This window comes from Tauraco erythrolophus, chromosome 17 (assembly GCF_009769465.1).
Source record: "Tauraco erythrolophus isolate bTauEry1 chromosome 17, bTauEry1.pri, whole genome shotgun sequence".
NCBI lineage: Eukaryota > Metazoa > Chordata > Aves > Musophagiformes > Musophagidae > Tauraco > Tauraco erythrolophus.
In genome coordinates, this window is record NC_141481.1 from 11,564,760 (window position 1) to 11,586,818 (window position 22,059).

The 22,059-nt window shown below is 43.4% G+C and overlaps 1 protein-coding gene across 1 annotated transcript; it reads left to right on the plus strand.

The window, feature by feature from the left end:
- The first annotated feature begins 2,382 nt into the window (after window positions 1-2,382).
- On the plus strand, window positions 2,383-14,126 carry MYH16 (myosin heavy chain 16). The gene is given in 18 exon segments (XM_086622491.1): window positions 2,383-2,454; window positions 3,481-3,652; window positions 4,204-4,287; window positions 4,290-4,396; window positions 5,060-5,177; window positions 5,592-5,673; window positions 5,794-5,929; window positions 8,067-8,178; window positions 9,249-9,298; window positions 9,388-9,507; window positions 10,786-10,848; window positions 10,850-10,979; window positions 12,171-12,307; window positions 12,439-12,506; window positions 12,508-12,537; window positions 12,972-13,161; window positions 13,952-14,010; window positions 14,012-14,126. Coding segments are annotated over 18 exon segments (1,845 nt in total).
- The last annotated feature ends 7,933 nt before the right edge of the window (window positions 14,127-22,059 follow it).

Below are 22,059 nucleotides of genomic sequence, written 5' to 3' on the forward strand. Positions count from 1 at the left end.
GTCCTTTGCAGTGCTCCTGTCCGTAAAAAATCCAAGGGAGTGGGTATGAACGCCTACATCCTACACTTCTGCATCCCCCTCCCAAACTTGCACTTTGCACGACGGATAGAAATGTCCACACATTTCCTTACCACTAGTATTTCAGTGCCATGCCCATGGGGATGGAAGCCAAACCAGAGGAGATCTCAAGCAGCGTCAGCCTTTCTGCACGACCGCTAACTGTAGCTCTTAGATCATTACACCTGTCTCTCTCATTTCGGACACCAAAGCCTGAATCCCAGCGCAATCCCTCCAGGGTCTGCGGACAATGAGAAGGCGTCAGAGTTGCTGCTTGGCTCTGCTGACCTGGGGGAGAAAGAGCACAGAACTGATACAACAAGGTGCTGTTTACTCCCACCAAATGGAGCTAAATAAATGGATGGCAGTTATGACTCAGCGTGCCTCTGGTGGAGATGTAGCTGCAGAGTTAGAGTTTCTACAGCAACCCACTTCCTCATGCAAATAATGTTCTCTCTCACAAATGCTCCCAAAACTGACTGCTAATCAGACAGTGCAGTTAATATAATGCAAATGAAGTGCACCTTCAGCTACGCGATAAATCTCACTTGCTCTTTACTATTCCTTAGTCAGGCAAAAATCCTACTAACTGATCATTTATCCACTTTAAGACTGGAAAGGAAAACGGAGAGAGACTGTTGTAGCTGTCTAATATTAGCAGCATATATCATTAATTTCGCACGTATGTTTCTGGCATAACATAATGAAAGTAGCTATTGTAACAGCCACGCAAAAGGGAGCATTTTGTTCTTTGCACGAAGCTAAAATCTGCATTTCACAACTTTGATAATAGTTACACAATACTCATCACTCCTCCAGCCTGTTCTATCCTTAAATTTCAACTTACAGATGGCAGGTTAAAGCAGGACAGAAACAGCCCTTGATCTTACTTTTAAAGCCAACAGCCACAAGATTGCTACTATTATTTTTTCATCATCACTGACACTACTCCATGTGTTTCCTGCCACAGGAGATCACAAGGTGTATTTGGGTTTCATCAAGGAAAAGGCTTCTACTCCTGCTTTACTATATGCCACTTAGCTAGATCTTACGAGGATCCTGCTGTTAGTTTTTTTATAACTAGGCATCTTGGGCACAGAGAAGGCAACAGAACTCCAGGCAAATCATGCTAAAGGTGCATGGAATCCAATTCCTAAATATTAGTCTTCCATTTCCATAACGTCCCCAAACTTTTACAAAGGTTTGTTTTTTTTTCACTTACAAAAAAATATCCATTTTTGTAAATGTAAGCACAGAACCAGACTAGACCACAACAGGATAAATTGACATGTAAAGACCAAAGAAGTAAAATATCCTCATTTCTGAGTACTAATACACAGCAAGTACAGGGTTTCACAGTCCTGAAGGCTACCTAGAACTCCAGGTTCTAACTGTCTCCGGTCTTCCAACAGATTTTTCTGTGCTGGGATCCTGGCCACACTGGAAGACATGAGAGATGAACCTCTGCCAAAGATCATGACCATGCTGCAATGCCATGCTCATGGCTTCCTGATGAGGATTTAGTAAAAAAAGAGGCTGGAAAGAAGGTATAGTTGGGGAAAAAAATTAGAAACTATTCTGTGAATCCAAGGTGGCATTAGAAATTGACCACTAATGTAATTCATTTACTAGCAAGAACCATGAAATAGTAAACTGAGACTTCCAAATTCTACATCCCAGTACATGGCGAAGCAATAAAGCTTTCCTGCTTTTTGCACATGGCTCCACGCAGTAGAACAATACTGCAGCTAGACAGCTGAGTACCTCTGTTACCTCCGGCACATCCACTCCAAAGACCAGCAGCCGGAGGATCTCTAAGTCGGCAGTGAGCATCATCCCTGCCCAGAAACCCTAACTCACATGGTGATGCACTGGGTCTCCTGGAACTCAATCACAACACATGTGTGTGTCACAAGATTTTGGTTTCGATCTGTGCTTCTTCTGTCACTGTATGCGGCATCTGTGGCTGCAGGATAGAGGAAAGTCAGGAGGCAAAATCACCCTTTTAATTAGCTTCCCGTTTATGAGCAGTATTTGTTTCTTCCAGTACATTAAAACTTCAATTTCTACACCTACAGTAGCATTTTTTAAGCAAATTCAATAATGTTGTTCTTTTTCCTGTGCCAGCAAACTGCTATGACTCCTTGCACGCCAAAAAACCGTGGGGCATCAAGGCCTACCCCATTTGATGGAGACTACATACTGATTCCAGCATTCTGCTGCACACAATCGGGCACAACCACTTTTGAGTTCCCCTCCATACCTTGCCTGGAAACAGGATTGTTTCTCAGCCACACATGTTCTGTTTGCTAGAGGCTAGGCCTGATGGCCATTCAGAGCAATGTCCAGAAGTTTCTGCAGCTGCTTTTCTGGGAAGGACAGATATCATACAGTAGGGTGAGGAAAATACTCTGAGGTTGTCCTGCTCTGCAGAACTAAACAGTGGCAATTACAGGCACTGAGAACCTTGAGGCGTCTGGGCAGGGAAGATAAGGGCTGGGGGAAAAATAACAGTCACTTAAGTAAAGACATTGAGAAAGCTAGAGACTTTCTTGTTAATTATTAATAGGGCACGGGGCCTGAATGATTTCTTTCCAAATCAATGCCAGAAAAGCTAATAAATGGAGAAAGCCCTGAAACCTGAGTCTAAGCCTGCTACCTCCAGGGAGCGGAAAGAGAGTGTCTTAGAAATTCAAGACCTGGATTTCCCACTTCTCAAACAGCACGGAGAGAACTGGTGAGGTTACGAGCATGGGAATACAAGACTTACCTATTCATTTAAAAGCTGAAACAAAGCTGCTTGGCTCACTTCTCTTAAGCAGGACCACATTGTCAGCGTGAAGGGGCAGTTCCAGCTCTGACTCTCTTCACTTAGCGCCAGGATGGATAACCCAGTTGGATTCTAAGAGAGAAAAGAAAGTATGGACTAAGATTCTCAAGCTTAGGTGAAACAAAACTATGTTAAAGCCAATTTTCCACGTATAGGTCAAATGAAATCTGCATTTTTACCTGGGAACACACCTTCCCAACACCAGTGCAAACTAAATGAACTTCCAAAGCCTTAGAAAAAAAGAGCTTTCAAATGGTCCTGGTCCCACGTGGACTGGTACGAATCTAGGTAATTTTAAGAATCACTCTGCATTTATACCAGTTCAGAATTTGGAATACGATCCTGATTTATGTGCTGGCATGCAGACCTGCTCCTGTGCACCATAACAACCTTTTTCAGGAGTTGTATTACTTACACTACAGATATGAAACCTTCTGCACTAAACAAGCATTTCAGGAAACACCAGGCCTCCCACTGATATGCAAAAAATACTAGGATCTGATAATAAAAGGACCACCTCAGGGCCTTCAGGGACCACTATAATAGAAAAGGCTTGTTTTGGGAACCTCATTGCTTGAACTCCTTACTTCCAGGTGAAGCTTTTGCTGAATGTGGCCCAACAGGACAAGAAAACGTAATAACTGAAGGAACTGGAGGTAAGAAGCATCAGGTCAAAGACTTGGGAGCTCACGGACCACACCAAAGAGTAGAGGAGGAGCAGCAGCCAGCAGAAGACTGACCTCCCTGTCCAACTGCAGGCTGAGCGTTATCAGGGGGATGATTAAAGCTTTACTATTCGTTTAGGCAGGGCGTTGGCTTCTCAAATGACTCGTAAGAGGTTCCTTTTCAGAAAATGGAACCAATAAAGAGCATATGGGGATGATGCACGAGATTCACAGGCAGCCTGACTGCATCTTAAGTCCTTAGAAAACAGGAGACTGAGAGGCCTCATGGGTAAAGCAAAGGAGCTGTTGTCACAAGTCTCGAGTTCTCCTCCTAGTCAACCACTGATGCTCAGCATGATCTACAGCAAATCAGGGTGGCATCTTTTTAAAATGTAAACTCTTCTTTAAGGATCTGTGTGCGTGCAAACAAACAGATTTTTTGATACTTAGCTTTAAGAAGCTATGGCCTGAGTCAAGGACATTGAGATCAACTATAGCAACAGGTATGTTAAAGGAATCTAAATAAACTCTGCAGAAGAGGCAAAAGTCTCACGTTTCTTGCAAATGGAAGCTTGCTGCTGTAAGAGGCAGGAGTTGCAACAACCTTTCATAGGAAGAACACTGGATTCCCACCCCTTCATTAGGAACAAGAGCACTTGTTGGATTCTGAGGAGTGCCTGGCTCAACTGATGAAATCAAAGATGGACCTACTGAGCCAGATCTTGGCTATGAAGGAGCTGACATGAGTGCCAGCAAGCAGATGCTGGAGGATTAGCTCAGTGATTTGAAATGGGACTTGGGAGGGCTGGAGACTACCTTGGTGAAAACTGAGAAGGAAAAGCAGGTACGAAGCATGACAGAGAGTTTTTTTCTGTCTTATTCTTCAGGGAAATGAATCCCAACAACTGTTACAGCTCTTCCAGTCAGAGCACCCTTTGGGATGCTCAGGTTCACTCATCTGAACCCCCCCCCCCAGTTTCTTATATTGTCTTCCAGCATCTCATATAACCTGGGATGGATTTAATTCTACACTTCACCCTTCTACCCACACTAATAGTTATTTCACAGCAATTTCTGGGGATCTCTCTACATAAAGACATGTGCGTCTCCTCTACATTCTTTATTAATTATACCCGCTTTTACCTGGCAATGTTGGTAAGCCTCTACTTATAAAACACTCCCCTCCACGGCCATGTAACTCCTTTCCACCTCGCCCTGGGGAATACTTCTCCCTGTCCTGCACCTCAACTGGTTTTTATTTGATGTAATTGGAGAAGTTTCAAATCTGTACTGTAGCAGCCATGTGGCTCTCTGCTGCTTCTTCTGAAGTCAGTGTTAACATCCACAGGATGTTAAACTCACAGATGCCTCATATGTCTCAGAATTTATTAACTGAATCTCAGACTCCTTCTAAAGAAATACAAGTTTCCAGTGACATTTTGTCCTGATGTTGCCAACGGCTTGTGTGATCCACAAAACCTGTGTGATGTTCCCCTTCTGTCTGCAGGCATTAGACCACAGACTTCGAACTCTGACTTCAGATCTCTCTGCTCAGAATGACTCAGTCACTAAATTCCAAAAGGAGAACAGGGCTTCGGAGGAAGTTCAGCAGGCAGAAATAATGGCTCCTTTTTTCTTTTCTTTCTCCCATGCTCATTCTCCTGGTCTGGGGAAAATAAAAACAAAACACCAACAATTGCTTGCTTAAATACTGCGAGACCATGGTGCGCTGCACAAACAGGAAGGGCGCCGTGTTTTTCCAGGTATTAACTCATGGCAGCACAGGGAAGCGTTGCCAATTGGTGCCACTGCCCAAAAGAGCTGCGTGAATTGCTGGGGGCGAGCAGGATTCTCCTGTAAGAGTCAATGCTGGACCAAGTTCCTGTGGGCCTATTGAAAATGCACACACAAAGCACGTACTGCTTGCAGGAAGCACCTCAGATGGATCTATTCTTTGAGTTTTCAGTCTGGTTTTGGGGCAGGGTAGTTAGTTGCTCACCCAAATCCGTGCACCAGTCTTGGTCTCTCTCTTCCTACAAAATTGCAAGGTGGGGACAATAAGGTGGTCAATCACCTGACCAAGAACAGCAGCAAACCTACCGCTCAGATGCATGAGGTGAGGTCTATATTTTAGAAGGCCCTCTTTTGTCCGTTTTTGACATTTTGGGCTCTTTTGATAAACACCACAGATATGTTTGATTCAAAGTTATTTTTCATACTGATTCCACTTTTTTCAACTAGCCAGAGGACAACTAAGAACAAAAAGATCCATGGCAAGGTGGAAAAGGCTCATCATAAAGCAGAGAGTGACCTCAAAATGACAATTGCTAACCTCAATGGGATGAAATGAGCCAAACTCGGAAGATATTCTAAGGAAGTAAATGTCAATTGTAACGGGATTTCCCAGGGTGCAGGATCCCACTGGGTGCAGTTGTGCTATGTTATAGCTCTGACAGCATGAGCTACACCTGAAAAGTCACTTGATCACAAAGTCACTGGGAGAATCCACAGTCATACCCTGAGCTCTTCAGTATTATCCTAACGACAAGCAGAAGTACAGTTCAGTAGTCCAGGCAAGCAGAATCAGAAATACAGGATTTTGTTTCCTTTCTCTGACTCATTGTCTGATATTTGTAATTCATCTTCCACACTCACCCACATATAAAATGTGTATAATCACCAGGAAGTTAAGAGGCTTAAATGATTCATGTTTATGTAAGGCCTTACGATCCTCAGATAAAAACTGGTTTAGAAATTCAAAATATTATCACAAATTAGAACTTTATTTTAGTGTCACTACTGACTACTTTAGTCATGGGTCTGCCAGGCTTCTCTGATAAACCTCCCCTTAGAAATTAACTTCCCAGAATACAAATTCCCAATTCTATATTACCCAAACCACTAATTTACCTAGTTAAAGAGCTAAGTAGCTTAGGCAATGTGTACAATCATTAATAAATACTGGCAAGCTTTGCTAATTCAAATTCTAACAGCACTCCACAGGGAGTACATGATACTTGTGCTTCAGAGCAAGGCTGCTGGGATGCTTAAGTGACAGGAGAAAAATTAAGTGCTGGTGTTAGTCCTTCAGAGCTGCAAACAGACCACTTGGCTTCCTGGGGTGCTTGTGCTTTTATTTGATGGGGTAAGGAGGAGCCTCAACAAAGGAAAAAGGGACTTAAGTGCCCTGCCGGTCCCACTAAGGAGACGGGACACTAGATCTTAACACACTTTCACTACAGAGTAGAAACACTTAGTTGGCTTAGGTCATTTGTTGTAGCATCCTACCTTCTCTTACCTCACCGTAGCCTGCTCACACAGCTTTATCTTCTTGATAAGACTGAGTTATCATAAAAAATGAACAGAGACCTTTTAAACCTACCCTGTTAAAATGGAGTCTGGAGCCTATCACTCTTTAAACCCTTAAAGAGCAGTCCTGTGCTTCAGCTATCAAACCAGCCCTTCCACTTCGTACAGTTCTGTAGCGATGGATGGATCTACTCTGATAAATCTTACGTAAATTACCAGGATGTGGTTGTTAAATATATAATCAGATTCATTAACGATGGAAAAGCCTGAAGATAATTTAGTCCCAATAAGGTTATATTTTAATAGAATGTGATGAAGATATTCTAATGACTAATACAAATTGCTAGCATCAATGATAGGTAACATTTCCATTTCAATTCCCTTTAGAAATGCTAGCTAATTAATTCTCAACCATACCAGGACAGGAGATAGGTCAGTGCTGTTAGACACTTTGCACAGGTGGGAAAATAAGAGGTAAAGGAACTTGTCGAGTGACACAAAAAGCAGCAATGTCACTTAAAGCAGAGCACAGCATTTGGGAATTCCTCTTCCCTCTCTGATTATGCCTCACACTTGCTGTTGCTGCTTCCAAAATGGTTATGCATCCAAGTATACATAGGCTCTTTAGCATGAAATAAGAATTTCTCCCCGTCTTTCCCACTAGGTGGAGAAACAAGGAAGATTGCCTGGAAGAAGCTGGTGTTGCAACAACTGCTCAGGTCAGACACCTTCCTCATGTCCTCAGAGAATGAGAAACGCCACTGGGACTCTCAAACGGAGAAGCTTCTTCAGCAGCTTCTCTCGAGCTCGTAAGTGGTTCAGATCCTGCAGGCCTTTACCCAACCTTCCCCTCATACTGCGGACCTTGGAAGGAGTAAAGCACCAAGGCTCCACGAAATGCACTGTGAGCTTTGTTATTCCCATAGAGCTGGAGTGGAAGGTGATCAGAAATTCATTAGAAAGTTGCTAATTCAGAAGGCACACACAAAAAAATTGAGTGAGGACTGTTAGGTGTATATTCTGTTGTTTTGCAAGGAAAATACGTGGCCTGCAGTCCAGGGAATTATTCTGAGTGTTAGCAAGGAGGCCTAGAGACGGTTAACTGGAATAAACCAACTGGAATAAACTTGAGTTTGCAAGAGAGAGAGGATATTCTGGGCCTTCAGGCCTTACTCAGCATCATATGACTGACTTCTCTCTTACAGCTGAACTCAGATGCTCGTGTTCACAAGCTGGAAGATAACCTGTCTGAAGCCAATGCCCAGCTGGCTGAGGTGGAGAAGAGCCAAGCTGAAATTAATGCCATCAGGCTCCAAGGTAAATTCCTTGACAGCTTTGTGCAACGGTACCTCTCTCTGATCCTCCCCTTCCCCTACATTTCATCTAACTCTGGCAGCCCCACCCTGTCTCCTTTAGCAAATCTGCCCAGTCCTTCTAGCCTTCAGTTCTCTATCTCTCCAGTCAGGTTGAATTAGTTTCTCTCCTGCTTCTTATGTAGTTTTCCCACAGCTGAAAACAGCCAGCTGAGATGGGAGCAGAAGGAAGCTCAGAGCAGGCTTAACCAGATCGTCCACACAAAGATTTCTCTCACCTTGCAAGCAGATGACTTCAAGAGGCAGCTTGATGAAGAATCAAAGTAACTGAGACTATCAAGTACCTACAGAGGTTGCTGCTGTCATGGGACACGCAGAGCCTGCTCTTTTGCACGCTGTCCACTTCAGAGTAACAGATCTTTTGTGTTAGCTCTCACAAAGGAGAACTTTCTCATCCAAATTAATCTCTGGGCTTGTTACCAGCTGATATCTTGGAGGTGGTGTGGGGGACATGAGCCTTGTATGGATATGAAAATAAGATACACAATCTGCTGTGAGTCAGCAGCAAAGAGCAGAACACACACCTTTTGATTCTCAGTCCACTGTCCATGCAGTGGATCATACAGCAGTCTATCTGCACAGATCATACAAGTTTGGCTTAAAACATATCAGTGTTTCAGGTCTCTGTCACATCTGTCTTGGAAATTTCCACTTATCTCGAAAGAGTAATTCTAGTGCTGCACCTGTATATCAAACGTCCGGCAAGAATTCTGTGTTCCGAAGAATCGCCAAATGTGTTTGCTGTCATCATTTCTTGAAACACTGTTTGAGAGAAAACAGTGATGATGACAAGCCAAGTTCTGTTTTCCGTTGTATGAGCTCAATTCAACTCACTGCAGCACAGGAAAAAACAGGGATGGAGAACAAGAACTTGGCTCCTGACCAGGAAGGTATTTTGCAGCCTGAGATGATTCTAGCTGATCCAGAACTGAGTTGTTCAAGTGGAGCACCCCAGCTCCGGGGAGAGAAGTCAGTAATGGCTGTGCTATCTCCAGTCCTGCACTGCTGCTGTAGTGAGCCTGGCCAACACCTTCTCACTGGTGAAAACAGTGACTACGGTCAAGGTGAGGGCTGTTGACTCCTACCACTACTCACTCCATTAACTACTTACCCGCCAGGGCATTTCTGCCCTCCCTCCCTCAAGACAAAATAGGCAGTGAAGCTCCAAGAAGCAGAGGAGACAGCTGAATCAGCCCAAGCCTGGCTTCCTGGCATGGAGAAAACTAGGCAAAGGCTTTGTAAAGAAGTGGACCTCACTGTTGACCTTGAGAAGGCAAGAAATCCAGCCATTCAAGAGTGCATCCAACACAAGCCTGACCAGCAAGATCTAAGACCTGGTACTGGAAGTCCTGGCAGTATCTCTGCTAACTCAGGTCAGCTTTGGACTGGTCCCTTATTTCTTAGTATTTTAAGATCTCTCTATTAAACATCAAGTCATCTGTATGACCATGAGAAGCAAGGCTAAGATTTCTCGTATCAAGAGAAAACCCAGATGAGAGCTGTAGCTAATTCCCAGGAGCACACAGCATGCTTCTGGTAAGCTCATTAGCTGACTTTCAGAAACAAGACTACAGCTAAAGAAAAAGCCCTCTTTTACTGCAAGGCAAGGTAATCATCTTCTTTTTAAAGATAACGATATCCTGCTTTGAACTTTCTTGTGTTGCAGTACCAGTGAGCTGGCCACTGGTTATTAACCACCATACTCAAAGCAGATCTAAACAACACGTAGTTTAAACACCAGCAACAAATGCTCCTTCCTTACATTAGTGTTTCTACTCTTGCTAGTGTTAGTGTAAGAGCATGAATAGTAGTTCAACTGTGGGACATTTGAATAAAAATGTTACTTAAAACAGGCACAAAAGCTGCTCCAGATCCACGGAAGTCCTTGGGTATATGCCAATGACTGCAGTCGGCTTTAGAACAGGGTCTCAAGAGCTGAAAATCTCACATACATCATTACGTTACTGGGCTGAAAATCTGTTTCACCATCACTTTCTTTAATGAAGCAGTTCTTTACTCTATGGTTCCTGTGGTGTGCTTGTCACCATGGTATCTGAACGCATGTGCAGAGCATAAGGATATGAATGTTTGTGATTAAAAGCTCCTAGGAAAGAAAAATGTACCTTTATTCTTTCCCTTCATGACAAGCAGTTAAATACAGTCTAAAATAGTCTCGAATAACATCTTGTTTGTAACCGAATCATCTTTGAAATATAAAGAGTCACACTAATCAACCCAGGCAATTACTAACAGCACATCTGCACAAGGAATATCTGAAGTGGAAAACATTTGCTCCACAGCAGCATCATTATAACTGCAGGAGCAAGGAAGACTACAACACTGATGGGAACTGGGCGATCTTGTTAAATTCCTAATGGCGAGGAGAGAAAGCCTCGTAAACATTTTAATCATCCTTTCAGAGTGACCAAGAGAAACTCTGCCAGTCATCAGAGTGGCTGCCAATGTAACTGTGACCAGCTGGCAGAACACACAGAGAAGTGAACTGTAAAGAAAACTTGTGTCCAGTGAATGCTTGGCTTTATCTTTCCAGGCCAGTGCTTCTTGTGCTGCCCTGGACAAGAAGCAGAGAGCCTTTGATAAGATGCTAGAGAAGGGCAACAAACAAAAAACACAAAAAGCTGCAGGTGGAAGTGGATAATTCCCAGAAGGAACCTGAAAATTTTGAGCTTAAGACTGCCTATGAAGAATCCTTGGAGCACCTGGAATTTATGAAAGAGAACAAAGGCCCTCCAGGGTAAGTACTGGTTTGATGTCAAAAAAACTCTGCAAATCATGAGCCCTTTGATTCCTACTGAACGATCTCTTGCGGTGTCTTCCAGCACCAATTCCACTTCTCTCATTTCTGGCAGTGCTTTCACCCTCTGGGCATGTACATTTGATGCACTAAAAGTTGCGGGTGAGATTCTGCTCTTGAGACAGAGTCCGCCCTCACACACCCCATCCCTATCGGATCACCCAAGATTGTAACTAGCACCAGTGTGCTGCTTCCAAGACATTGACTCCAGAAACCTCAGGATTGAGGTTATTCCTCCAGGCTGGGCCACGTGTCATCACTAGATCTCCACACAGGGGAATAACGGACTGGTTATAGCATTAGGTTTAAACAAGACACAGGCTGCAATCCCAGTTCTAGCTACCAGCATTCTCTCTAATTCTGAGCAATTCACTTAGGGGACCATGAATAATGGCCAGCTTTACCCTGGGAAGACGAGGTTCCCTTTAACTTCAGAGAGAAGGATTAGTCACCTCCAAGAATTGGTTTGGAGCAAGTCAGTTAAACTCCTGCTCACTCTCCCTCTTTGCATCACTTCTTCCTCACTGGCTGTTCAGGGAGACCAGCTGCCTTGGATTTTTGTGGTTGTTTTTGTTTTTTTTTTTTAAAAAAAACCCACTTCTGCAAAGTGCAAAAATTGTTCTCTTTCAGGAGGCTGGAAAATAACACTGTAAATATTTAGAAGATGCTACAATCTGCTGCCCTTGCAGCCAACAGAAAACAGTGATGGACTCTCTGGCATAGACCCAGGGCTTTCTGGGCTCTCTCCCCTAACCCTTTGCTCTGGCCTACATCAGCTGGCAGAGAGCCCCATCCTGCTGTACAGGGACGATGGGTTGTCCTGTTTTCATTTTGTAAGAGCAACCATCTGAAATGGGGAGAGGGGATAGGGAGATAAAAACTGGAAAAAATTTCTCTTGATTTACTGGGCTTCATTCTTCCACCTCCACGAACACATGCAGCTAGCAGGGCTCATTCAGAACTCCAGGATAATATTTAGCAATGAAAGAAAAGGGCAGCTGATATAAAGTGACTGGAATCATTTCATGCCATTTCCATTCAAAGAATCTGTCTGGTGCACTTGGTGAAGTTCACAGTCCTGAAATAAACCTATCACATGAAATATCCGTTTTCTTCCCTAGAGGAAATGAAGGATCTAATCAATCGGCGCGGGGAGGGAGGGAAGAGCATTCATGAGCTACAAAAGATAGAGAAGAGACTGGAGATTGAGAAGGGTGAACTGCAGGTGGCACTGGAGGAAGCAGAGTCTTCCCTGGAGGTACCAAGGCTACAGATGTGAGAGCTGCATGCCAGCCGGGTGGCTGCTGCCCACATTCTATCAGATGGATTTTGTATGTATAACCCCACAAAGGGCACTTGTTCGTCCATCTGTTGCACTCTTCCTCGCAGGCTGAAGAAAGTAAACTGATTAGCATTCAGTTCAAAATGGCTCAGGTTAAAGCTGCCTTTGACAGCAGAAGGTGAGAAGGAAGAATTTGAAACAACCAGGTGTAGTGATGATACGATGTTAAGTCACAGGCAAAGGCTGCAGCATGGAGGTTCTAAGTTAAACACTAGGAAAGCTTTGTAATCGTTAAGGGGAGTTACTCCTCAGACCAGACTGGCTGGAGACTGTAGAGTCTCCGTTACTGGAAGTTAAGTGCAGCCTGGTCACACGTTGTGTAGTGGGACTGGCTTAGTAGGAGCTGATCCAGACTTTAGGCAGCAGATTTTTAAGATGACGTCTTGAAAGCTCTCCCAGCCCTGTGTTTCAAAAGAAGGTATTCATGAATGGCTTGGTGCAAAATCCTGGTATCTCAGTTTTAAACAGATTTGAAAAGTTACTGTATTTTTATTACTGGGTGGGCAATAATTTGATACAAAGGCTGGAACAGACTCAAGATAACAGAATGCTGTACCATATGCTTCGCTGGACGCCACAGAAATAATCACCAGCGTGCAATTGAGTCTCTGCAGGCGAGTCTGGAGACTGAAGCAAAGAGGAGTGCTGAAGCTCTCAGGCTCAAGAAGATGGACAATGACCTGACCAGCATGGAAACGCAACGGGATCACGCCAACAGGAACAACAGTGAGCTCGTCAGGACACTGAATAAACTGCAACTACACGTCAAGGTACACAGCAGAGGGTGGAACCAGATCCTTGGATGGAAGAGCATACCAGTTCTACACTACAGCTCAAGCAAGAACGCTGTAGATTATGTACTCTTGCTTAGACAGATATCCTAAACAAACTGTGAATCTATATTCAAAAGCCCTGGTTCTCCCACTCATACCAATTTCAATCCACAGCAGTTCCAAAAAACCTTATACAAGACAAGCATTACTATCAGCTTTTGTCAAACGAGAAACCCAAAGAACTGTTCATATGTAATTAAACCAAAAAAGTTCTGCTTTTAAGAGGAGTTGTAATTGCTGTTTGAACAGGACAGCCAAGAAAGGGACTGGAAACTAACAGAGAGGTAAAACTACAGAGCTTCCTTTGGCTCTTCATTTCTAAAATCAAACCAAGTAAGTACATTAGTAAAAGGCTAGTTTCTTTGTTAGAATAAAGTGATACAATTGCTGCCAAAAATACAATTTTAGTAACTTAGAGAGTAACAACAAAGATTCTTCCTCTCTGCACACACACGTGTGTATATACACACACTCACACCTACCTTGTCCTCAGTTACGTCAGTCTCAGCCAGAAGTAATTCTCTTCAAATCAGTAGGCTACAACGATATGAGACAGAAATACATGATACTGGGATCCAGTGATGGGGTTTTTTTGAGGGGGTTGGTTTTTTTTTAAATTATTTTTAAATCTGGCATCACCTTAAAGAACAGCTTTGCAGAGAGACCTCCTGTATCTTCCAGCTTCCTCTCCCTTCATTATTTATGCTAATCTTTTATCTGCTTTCAGGACCTTTGGAGCCAAACGGATGAGGATGCTTGCCAGCACGAGGAGCTGCAGGAGCAGTACCCACCACCTCAGCCCACTAGAGAGAGAGCTGGAAGAAGTGCAGACCGGCCTGGAGGGCAGCAAGCACTCTCACAAACTCCTGGAGCAGTCAGAGGTCATGGAGAAGACGTACTGAACTCAGTGTCCATGTACAGAGAAAGTAGAACTACTGATGCAACAGCTATTTTGTCAGAGAGTTTATGTGCAAGTGGCTCAACATAAAATCTTAACCCTGGGTATTAAGTGCAGGATTAGGCCAATGACAGATAAATGTAACAATGGTCTATAAGGAAGGTCTGATAACTCTATGGAACATGAAGAGCTCAGACTTTAGAGATATGACACTGACAGCAGGATTTTTTAAAAAGCACCATCTTTGCCCAGCTTTGCTCCCAGCAAGGCACATGAAAAGACTCCCAGTAAATTTGCTAGAAGAGTCAAGACAGCGCTGAGCACTTTTGAAAAACCCACCGTAAAAGGGACAGTGTAAAATTCTGCCTCCACCAAAATGATAGCTTCACTAGTTGTTTCCATGGTGCTGGGATTTCTTCCGCAGACTGTAGCCCACAGCAAGATCCATTTTAGTGAAGTTTCAAGCATCCTTGTGTTACAGCTTGCAGTACGAAATAACATACCTGCCATTTCATTCTGTGCACAGATTTAAGCAGCTACTTTAACATTCACCGCTACAGTCTCAGTTCTTTTCCATAAAGATCACACATGCTAGCACTTCCAAGAAGAGTAGAACTTCTGGAAAGGACTGATAATACAAGAAACATTTCTCAGCTGCAATTAATGGGACATCAGTTATAAAAACTGAGTCATAAATTTGTTTTTTATCCGACTAGGTTAAAAAATACAACCAGTACATTCGCTTCCAATTGACTGATGATAAAAACCAACATTTTTAGCAGGTGAGTCGCTATCTCCACACCAAATTTGAGTTTTTCAACTTATTTGTTATTCAAAACCTACACAGCACAGAACTCGTGCAGCATTCTAGAACACAATGGCACATTTACTTGATGTTGTTTTGCGGAAGAACAGCTTGTATTGCTAGAATGCAGTTTTTCTATTAAAGCCTTTGTAGTTGTTCTTCCTTAGAGTGGTGGTGGGTTTATTATTATTATTTTTACAGCAGCAACAACAAGAGTCCTCCAATGATTCATATCAGTAAACAGTAAGAACTAAATGAGCTGTGGGGCTCATATTTTCCATGAAATAAGACAACACATATGTATTGCAAACCGTGGAGTAGAGATTGTGTTTGTTGAGAATGCAATCAAATAGTTTCAGTTGGGTCCAAAGCCAGCTGTTGCTACCACAGCATAACTTTGAAATAAATAATATTGGTATATAAACTCAAATCCACACACAAAGAAATTCAGGAAAACTGACTCAGACTCAAGGCCTTCATAAACAACAGGGTCTATTTCTGCCTCAGAGGTGTATCATTGTTTTAGCTCATTTAACGTGCCAGTAAATACACAGGCCCTAATGTTATGTGATGCAGATACAATGGGGATGAATCCCACTTGGCTTAACAATGCACAATTTTATAGAGAAAAATGAAACTCTACAGATGCTGTGATGCACAAATCATCTCTTTGAGAGCCAAATGGAAGCCCCAGAGCTGAGCAGATAAGACATTCTGGGTCTCTGAGACTTCCTTCTGCCCTCTAGAATCAGTCTGCTCACTATTAAATGAAAGCTGGAGCCTGACCTTCAACACTCAGCTAACAAGCACGAGGGAATCATCGGTGAGTACTGAGCAGCTGATGAGAGGGCAAAGAAAGTCGTGGTTAATGTAAGTCACCTCCTCACCTTCCTGCCCTTTATGTTGGTAGCTGGAAGCCTTAAGGTGTATGTTCCATTATTTCTCTCCAGGGCTGATTTGGAAGCACACTGTTAGCAATACGTGTTAGCACTCACGTTGCTTTTGATGATCATGAAAAGCAGAACGCATGTTAGCTCACTGATTGCAGTCTGGCGAAATTAATCCGCAAAAGAAGAAATCCACTTCCTCTCTATCTCCCTGGTAATCTACATCACAGATGGCACCCTGAGGAATTCCTCCACTTCCTCTCGATTTGTCCTTTCTTTCACTTATTACACAACTCCACTCATCACACCTATCAGGCCTCCAACAAAGAGTAGGCCGGCTTCCCCCTCTAGCTAGTCAATGGCATTCGTAATTGGCACAGAAGGGAGAAAAGCTGCCAGCACTGAGCAGATTGCTTCTTTGGCACTGTGCTGACAACTGGCACTTCAGAAATATCATCGCTAGCTGTGGATTTAATGCACAGCGTTTCCTCCCAGAGCGAGGCTGAGCCTTCTGCCACCTTTGTGCTTTCAGCTACTGCATGTTCAGACAACATCTTCACCTTCCATCTCCAGAACGCTCTCAGCCACCCTCTTTCCACTGAAGGGTACAAATCAAAGCCTGAAATGCCATCAGAACTAAAGCTACTGACTTAATAATAGGTGGGGATAATACTTTTGATTAGTCCAATGGTACAAAGCCAACACACCACCACCTGGTTTATGGTCCAAACTAGAGCTGTCCAAGTCAGATGGGATTACTTCTACTGATTTCAGTGAACTGCGGATCCCGTTTTTAGAAAGGCAGCCTACGATACACAGAAAAATTAAAGACATGGCAAAATTTCTCAGAAGGTAACATACAGATATCGGGTCTACGTATCCTAGCTTTCAAAGATTTTGTGCTGTCAATCTGTTTCATACCTTCCTCATAGGCTCCCTGTGTGGCAAAAGATGTATGACAGGAGCAGGATCATTATGTGCACCTAGAAAAAATGAAGAAGAACTATTAAACTGCAATAAAAGACCTGTAAGTCAAGATGGAATAGGCTGAGCAGTTAGCCCTGAAAGGAGAAAAAAAGCAGCACCACGAAACTCCAGGGTAAGAAAAACGTGTACAAATATATTAGAAAAATCATTGCAACAGAGCGGCTACAAAACTCTTTCCTGCACCTGAGCTTCCACATTCAGCACAAACACCTGAAAAGAAATGTTTTCATTTAACAGCCAACATGTCCCAAAGGAAATTTAAGGAAATCCAAACTAGGCAGAAAAGATGCATGTAGGACACTTGCAGCTCACTGGAGCACAACAGAACTTCAGCACTTTGCACCCCGCACAGAACTCATCAATCAGAGTCTTCATGGGGCTTGAGTCCAGCAGTAACGAGCCACTGGTACCAGCAGCTGATCTACACCCACAAAGGAGAATTTGCAAGGTGCACTGTCATCTGTGGCATGACTTGCTGTTTATTTTTCAACTGCTACCAAACTCTAGAGCACGAGTGGCTTCAAATTTCTGAGATACCATCTTCCTATTTCTTTTTCTGATCCTCATAATTGCATGTCAACACTTCAAATCCCCCCCATAATCATTTATTCTTCTCCTGTTCAGATGAAGGAACTGGAAATAGAGTAAGGAACTGGAACTAGACTCCAGACAAACACCATGCAGAGACTGAAAATTCTGCACAAGAACAAGAGGCCTCTAAAGCAGCTGGCCTTCCACAAACAATGGCCACAAAACCAACCAGTGCACGCAGGAACTGCTGGAGAAGACACAGAACAAACTGAAAATTTACAAGAGGAAAACTGAGGAGGCTGCACATACTCCCTGCTCCAGCTCACTGTTCCATCACGTGGGAGCTGGACTCGATGATCCTTATGGGTCCCTTTCAACGTGAGATATTCTATGATCGCACAATCACCTGTTACGTGCACTAGAGGCATTTTGCGTTCCCAAAGCACGCACTGCAGGAAGCAAAATTCAATTCGTCTGACGGCATCCCCAGACACAGGGCCCACTGTTGACTGGCATGCACCTGTTGAGATAGTCACCCAAAAACATGCCTCGCTCTCCACAAAGAATTATTCTCCTCTCTCTTCTTTGCAGCCACTTCCTGTCCTGAAATGAAATGCAGTCTCTACTACGTGCATAGAATGAACCTACTACCTATTGTTCTTTAGGGTCATGACTACACTTGTCACCTTGATGTCATCATGCACAGATATCAGACATGCTCCAGGCCAGCTTTTTCCAGTGCAAACATTTCTCTTGTTCAATCAAACCGTTTCTGGTAGAGGAATGGGAGGCTAACCAGAGCCTGGCCAAGTACAAGACGATTATGCCGAGGAGAGGGAGATGGGATGGCGGAATCAGCTTCAAACAAACTGCACACCAGGAATTGTGTCACAGCAAGCCAAGGGCTCACTTTTGGAGACATTATCCAAGTGCCTAAACCCTCCTCCTCTGTGTCAGTGGCTCGGGAACAGGCAGCAAAGATAGAGCTTGTGTGTTTGAACCCACCTGCCCTGAATTTACCAGAGCAGAAAAAGGTGTGGGATGGAGATCAGGGAAACACAGGTGTGTTCTCAATACCAGCTGACTCAGGCAGTTCCCCACAAAAGGGAACACAGAGATATCACACACGTGTCTCTACACACAGAAATAAGTTCAGAAATGGCTAATGGTTAGTACATACGTGTTTGCACTAACGGGCAGCATCCTTCTGCTTCCAAAAGGGATGCACATTAAAGGCTACATCTTTTCTCAAGGGCACCCAAATTTCAAAGCAAGGACATGTCTCAGGAAAAAGCCTACCTCATCCTGGCACAGTACTCCATGACATTTCTGTACACTCCAGCAGTCTAGCAGGGAAGACAGGGACCAAAACTACACAAAGTACCTAATTCCTACGCCCTCTCCTTCCTGGGGTTAAAACAAGGGGTTCATTGCTTCTAAAAGTGATTTCTTCCCATAGCAATAGGTTCGATGGGCATGGGCCTAGACATTATAGCATTTCTACCTTCTTTCTTAACAAGGCTTTGAAAGGTAAATAAGATACTACTGCAACACCACTTCAATCTCCTCTTTTCTTCCAGAGTACTGTACATCTTGCGAAGAGCTGCCCACTGAAAAATTGCTGTAGTACTTATTAAAACAGGTTTGAGATATCCAGTGGCCTACACGGGGAAAAGACTAGAAGACAGAAAAAGTGTGCAATGATCTGCAGAGAAGAAATATCCGTGTGCCAGACCCAAAAAACTTGCAAATAATACTTCTCAAGTATAGCTGGAATAAGAGAAGACATCCAATGCTACTTGAAGGATCTGTGCTAACACAGATTTGGGATTTTTCAAGTAAAGGATAGAAGGCATGACCTGGGCCATCTCCTGCAAATAATTCCTCTCATCAATAGGCTTCATTCATAGGCTTAATGAAGCTTACTGTATGGGGAAAAATTTGAACTTGTTTGCAGTGAGTCAGCAGAACACAGTGTTTGGGGATGCTGCTCAAACCTAAGATGCTAGACATAGTGGGGTGCTGCAACAGGAGGGTAGAGTAACACAGAAAGAGCAAATTCAAGCAAGCTGGGAGGCAGAAACAGCTCCTGTGGCAGCACAGTGGGGTCCAGTCCACAGGACAAGACTTTGGGAGAATTACTCCAGAACTAGGCAGCCTGACCCCCAGGGAATGCCTTGAACCAGCCGATGTTAACAATGCCAATGTACATTTTTGCTGCCGTAATTTAAAAAATGGTGACAAACTGCTGCTGTTTCTTTTCTAAGCATCATTTTCTGTAGGAGCTAGAGTAAAACACTGCTGTCATCCAAACCCCCTGCTGTTGTTCACCAAGCCCTGCTTGGACAACTGGAACAAATGCATTCAGGCACACAACCTTTGAAAAGCAGGCTAACAGAGCAAAGATGCTGCCAGATGTCACGCTCTTTACACTTTGCTCTGAAGGTGGTCATTCAGAGCCTGAGCCTAGGGGCCCGCTGGCCTGAGCACGCAGGCTCCTACCTGCTGCTCCACAGATCTTCTCTGGCAGCTGGGGAAAGCAGTCAGTATCAAGCTCATCACTCCCTAGAAAGCCAGTATGCAAAAAGACTGCACAGTGAAGGGTCGGTCAAGCTGCAAGCAGTCTTCCTTCTTTCCCATTCTGAGCATTGCACACACTCCACAGAAAGCTGAAACAAGAGTTGGCAAGGGGACAGAGCATTAAGTAGCAAAAAAGCAGGATGTTGGGATACATTGCCTTTTCCCGCTTAAAAATCCTCGGTTCACAGTTATTTAGATCTTCAGTGACTTTACCTAATCTTAAGGAAACGTTCTTGATAATTCAAGAGTATTACTGATGTAAACTGATTTTGGCAAATTACTGTGTTCTAGACGGCAGTTCTAGAGAAACAGGGAATACCATTAGGAGAAAAAGAACTACAATTTTTTTGCATCTTCCTCTTAAACATCAGGCATGATATGATCTGGTGCTGGAAACTGCTACATTTTCAAATACTAGGGTGAACAAGGCACATCTAGGATACCTCTCAAGGCAAGTATTTTCACTGGTAATCACCTGTTTGTATATACAAAAGCCTGCTTCCTCTTTTTGACTAGCTACTACCCATCTGAATGCATTTGCTGTTTAAAAAATAAAACCAGCAACCTCAAAACATGTCCCAGCTCAGATTTTTTTAATACATATCTTAAGGTCTGACTGTGTCTAAACTACTTTCACCAAGATCAGTTCAGCCTTGCTTCTGGGGCCTCAATGTCACAAAGATCAGCATCCTTTCTAGATTACCACAGCGTAATTGTATCAGCAACACAGCAGGAGCAAAGGTGGAGAATTCTCCAGAAGGCTTTGCTGGAGGCAGGGCCCTAGCTTTTAATGCTTAAAAGCTCTGCAGAGCTCCTCATTTAGATACTTTCACCCCATCTGGTGAAAATTGTTTCGTAAACATAAAACCACACTCAGAAGTAATTGCATTCCTGTTACGTAATTTTACTTGGCCTAGTTGCGTATCTTTAATCTGTTCAGCTGATCTAGTTTTATCATTAAGCCAATAAGGGCTGCAACGATTACATATCTCACAGACACAGGACCATAGTAACACTGATTTAGGACACCATCGACTCTAGTCTCCTCCCTGAATGCAAGATCTTAAATTGCACTTTTGCCATTCTGACAAATATTTGCCTGATCCATTCTTAAAGACCTCTAAGCAAGCCCTACATCCTGCCAAGTCAGTCCAACACGGGGCTCGACTACTTCAAAGGAATCACTGAGAAATTTTTTTCACTGTAGCCTAGATCTGCCTCGCTGTTATCTTAGTTTATGACTTCTCGCCCTAGCCCCAGTGGACATAAGTGAACAAATTGTTCCTTTCCTCACAGCAGCAGCCTTTTATCTATTTGAAGGCTTACCACATCTTTCCTCAGTTTTCTGTCCTCTCAACACGCTCAGCAGAAGTCATGTGTTCAAAGACTCTGATCATTATTGCCACCTTTTTTCTCCAAATATCCATATTTCTCTTGTGCAGAGCCCAGGACTGGCCATACTCTTCTAGAACAGCTCAGCAGAGCAGGATTCCTGCGTACACGTTACCATAATTTTCTTACCTATATGGACCTGCATACTGTTTGCCTCTTCTCCAACAGCAAGATGTCATGGACTCCTGTTCAGCCTACGACCCATGGCAGCCCCTCCATCCTTTCCTGCGACACAGCCGGCTGCCCAATTCTTCCCAGTCTTGTAATTCTGAAGTTGATTACGTTAAAGTGTACGGCAGTACACCTGCTACTGAACCGCATCCTATTTTTTTCCATACAGCTTCCACTTTGAATCCTAGTTCTACGACTGTGTTCATTCTGCCTTCAAACTTGATCTCATCTTCGAATGCAGTAATTACACTATTTCATCAAGGATGAGTAAGGGACCCAGGGTAATTCCCTGTACAAGCACTGATTTAAAGTATATTTTTCCCTCAATCAGTTTTGCAACTCCCTTAGAGTCCCTAGACTGGTTTCCCAGTTTATTATTAGAATATCCTGCAAGCCAGTGTCAGCAGCTCTACTAAAAATCAAGATATATGACTTATACTGCTTCTCCCTTATCTGCAAGCCCTGTTACGCTGCCAGAAAAGGAAATTAGATTGGCTCAATTCATTCACAACAAAGCCATCCTGGCTAGCATTCACCTTCTTGTTTCCTTCTTGATGCTTATAAATTGTTTATTTTCTTTCAGA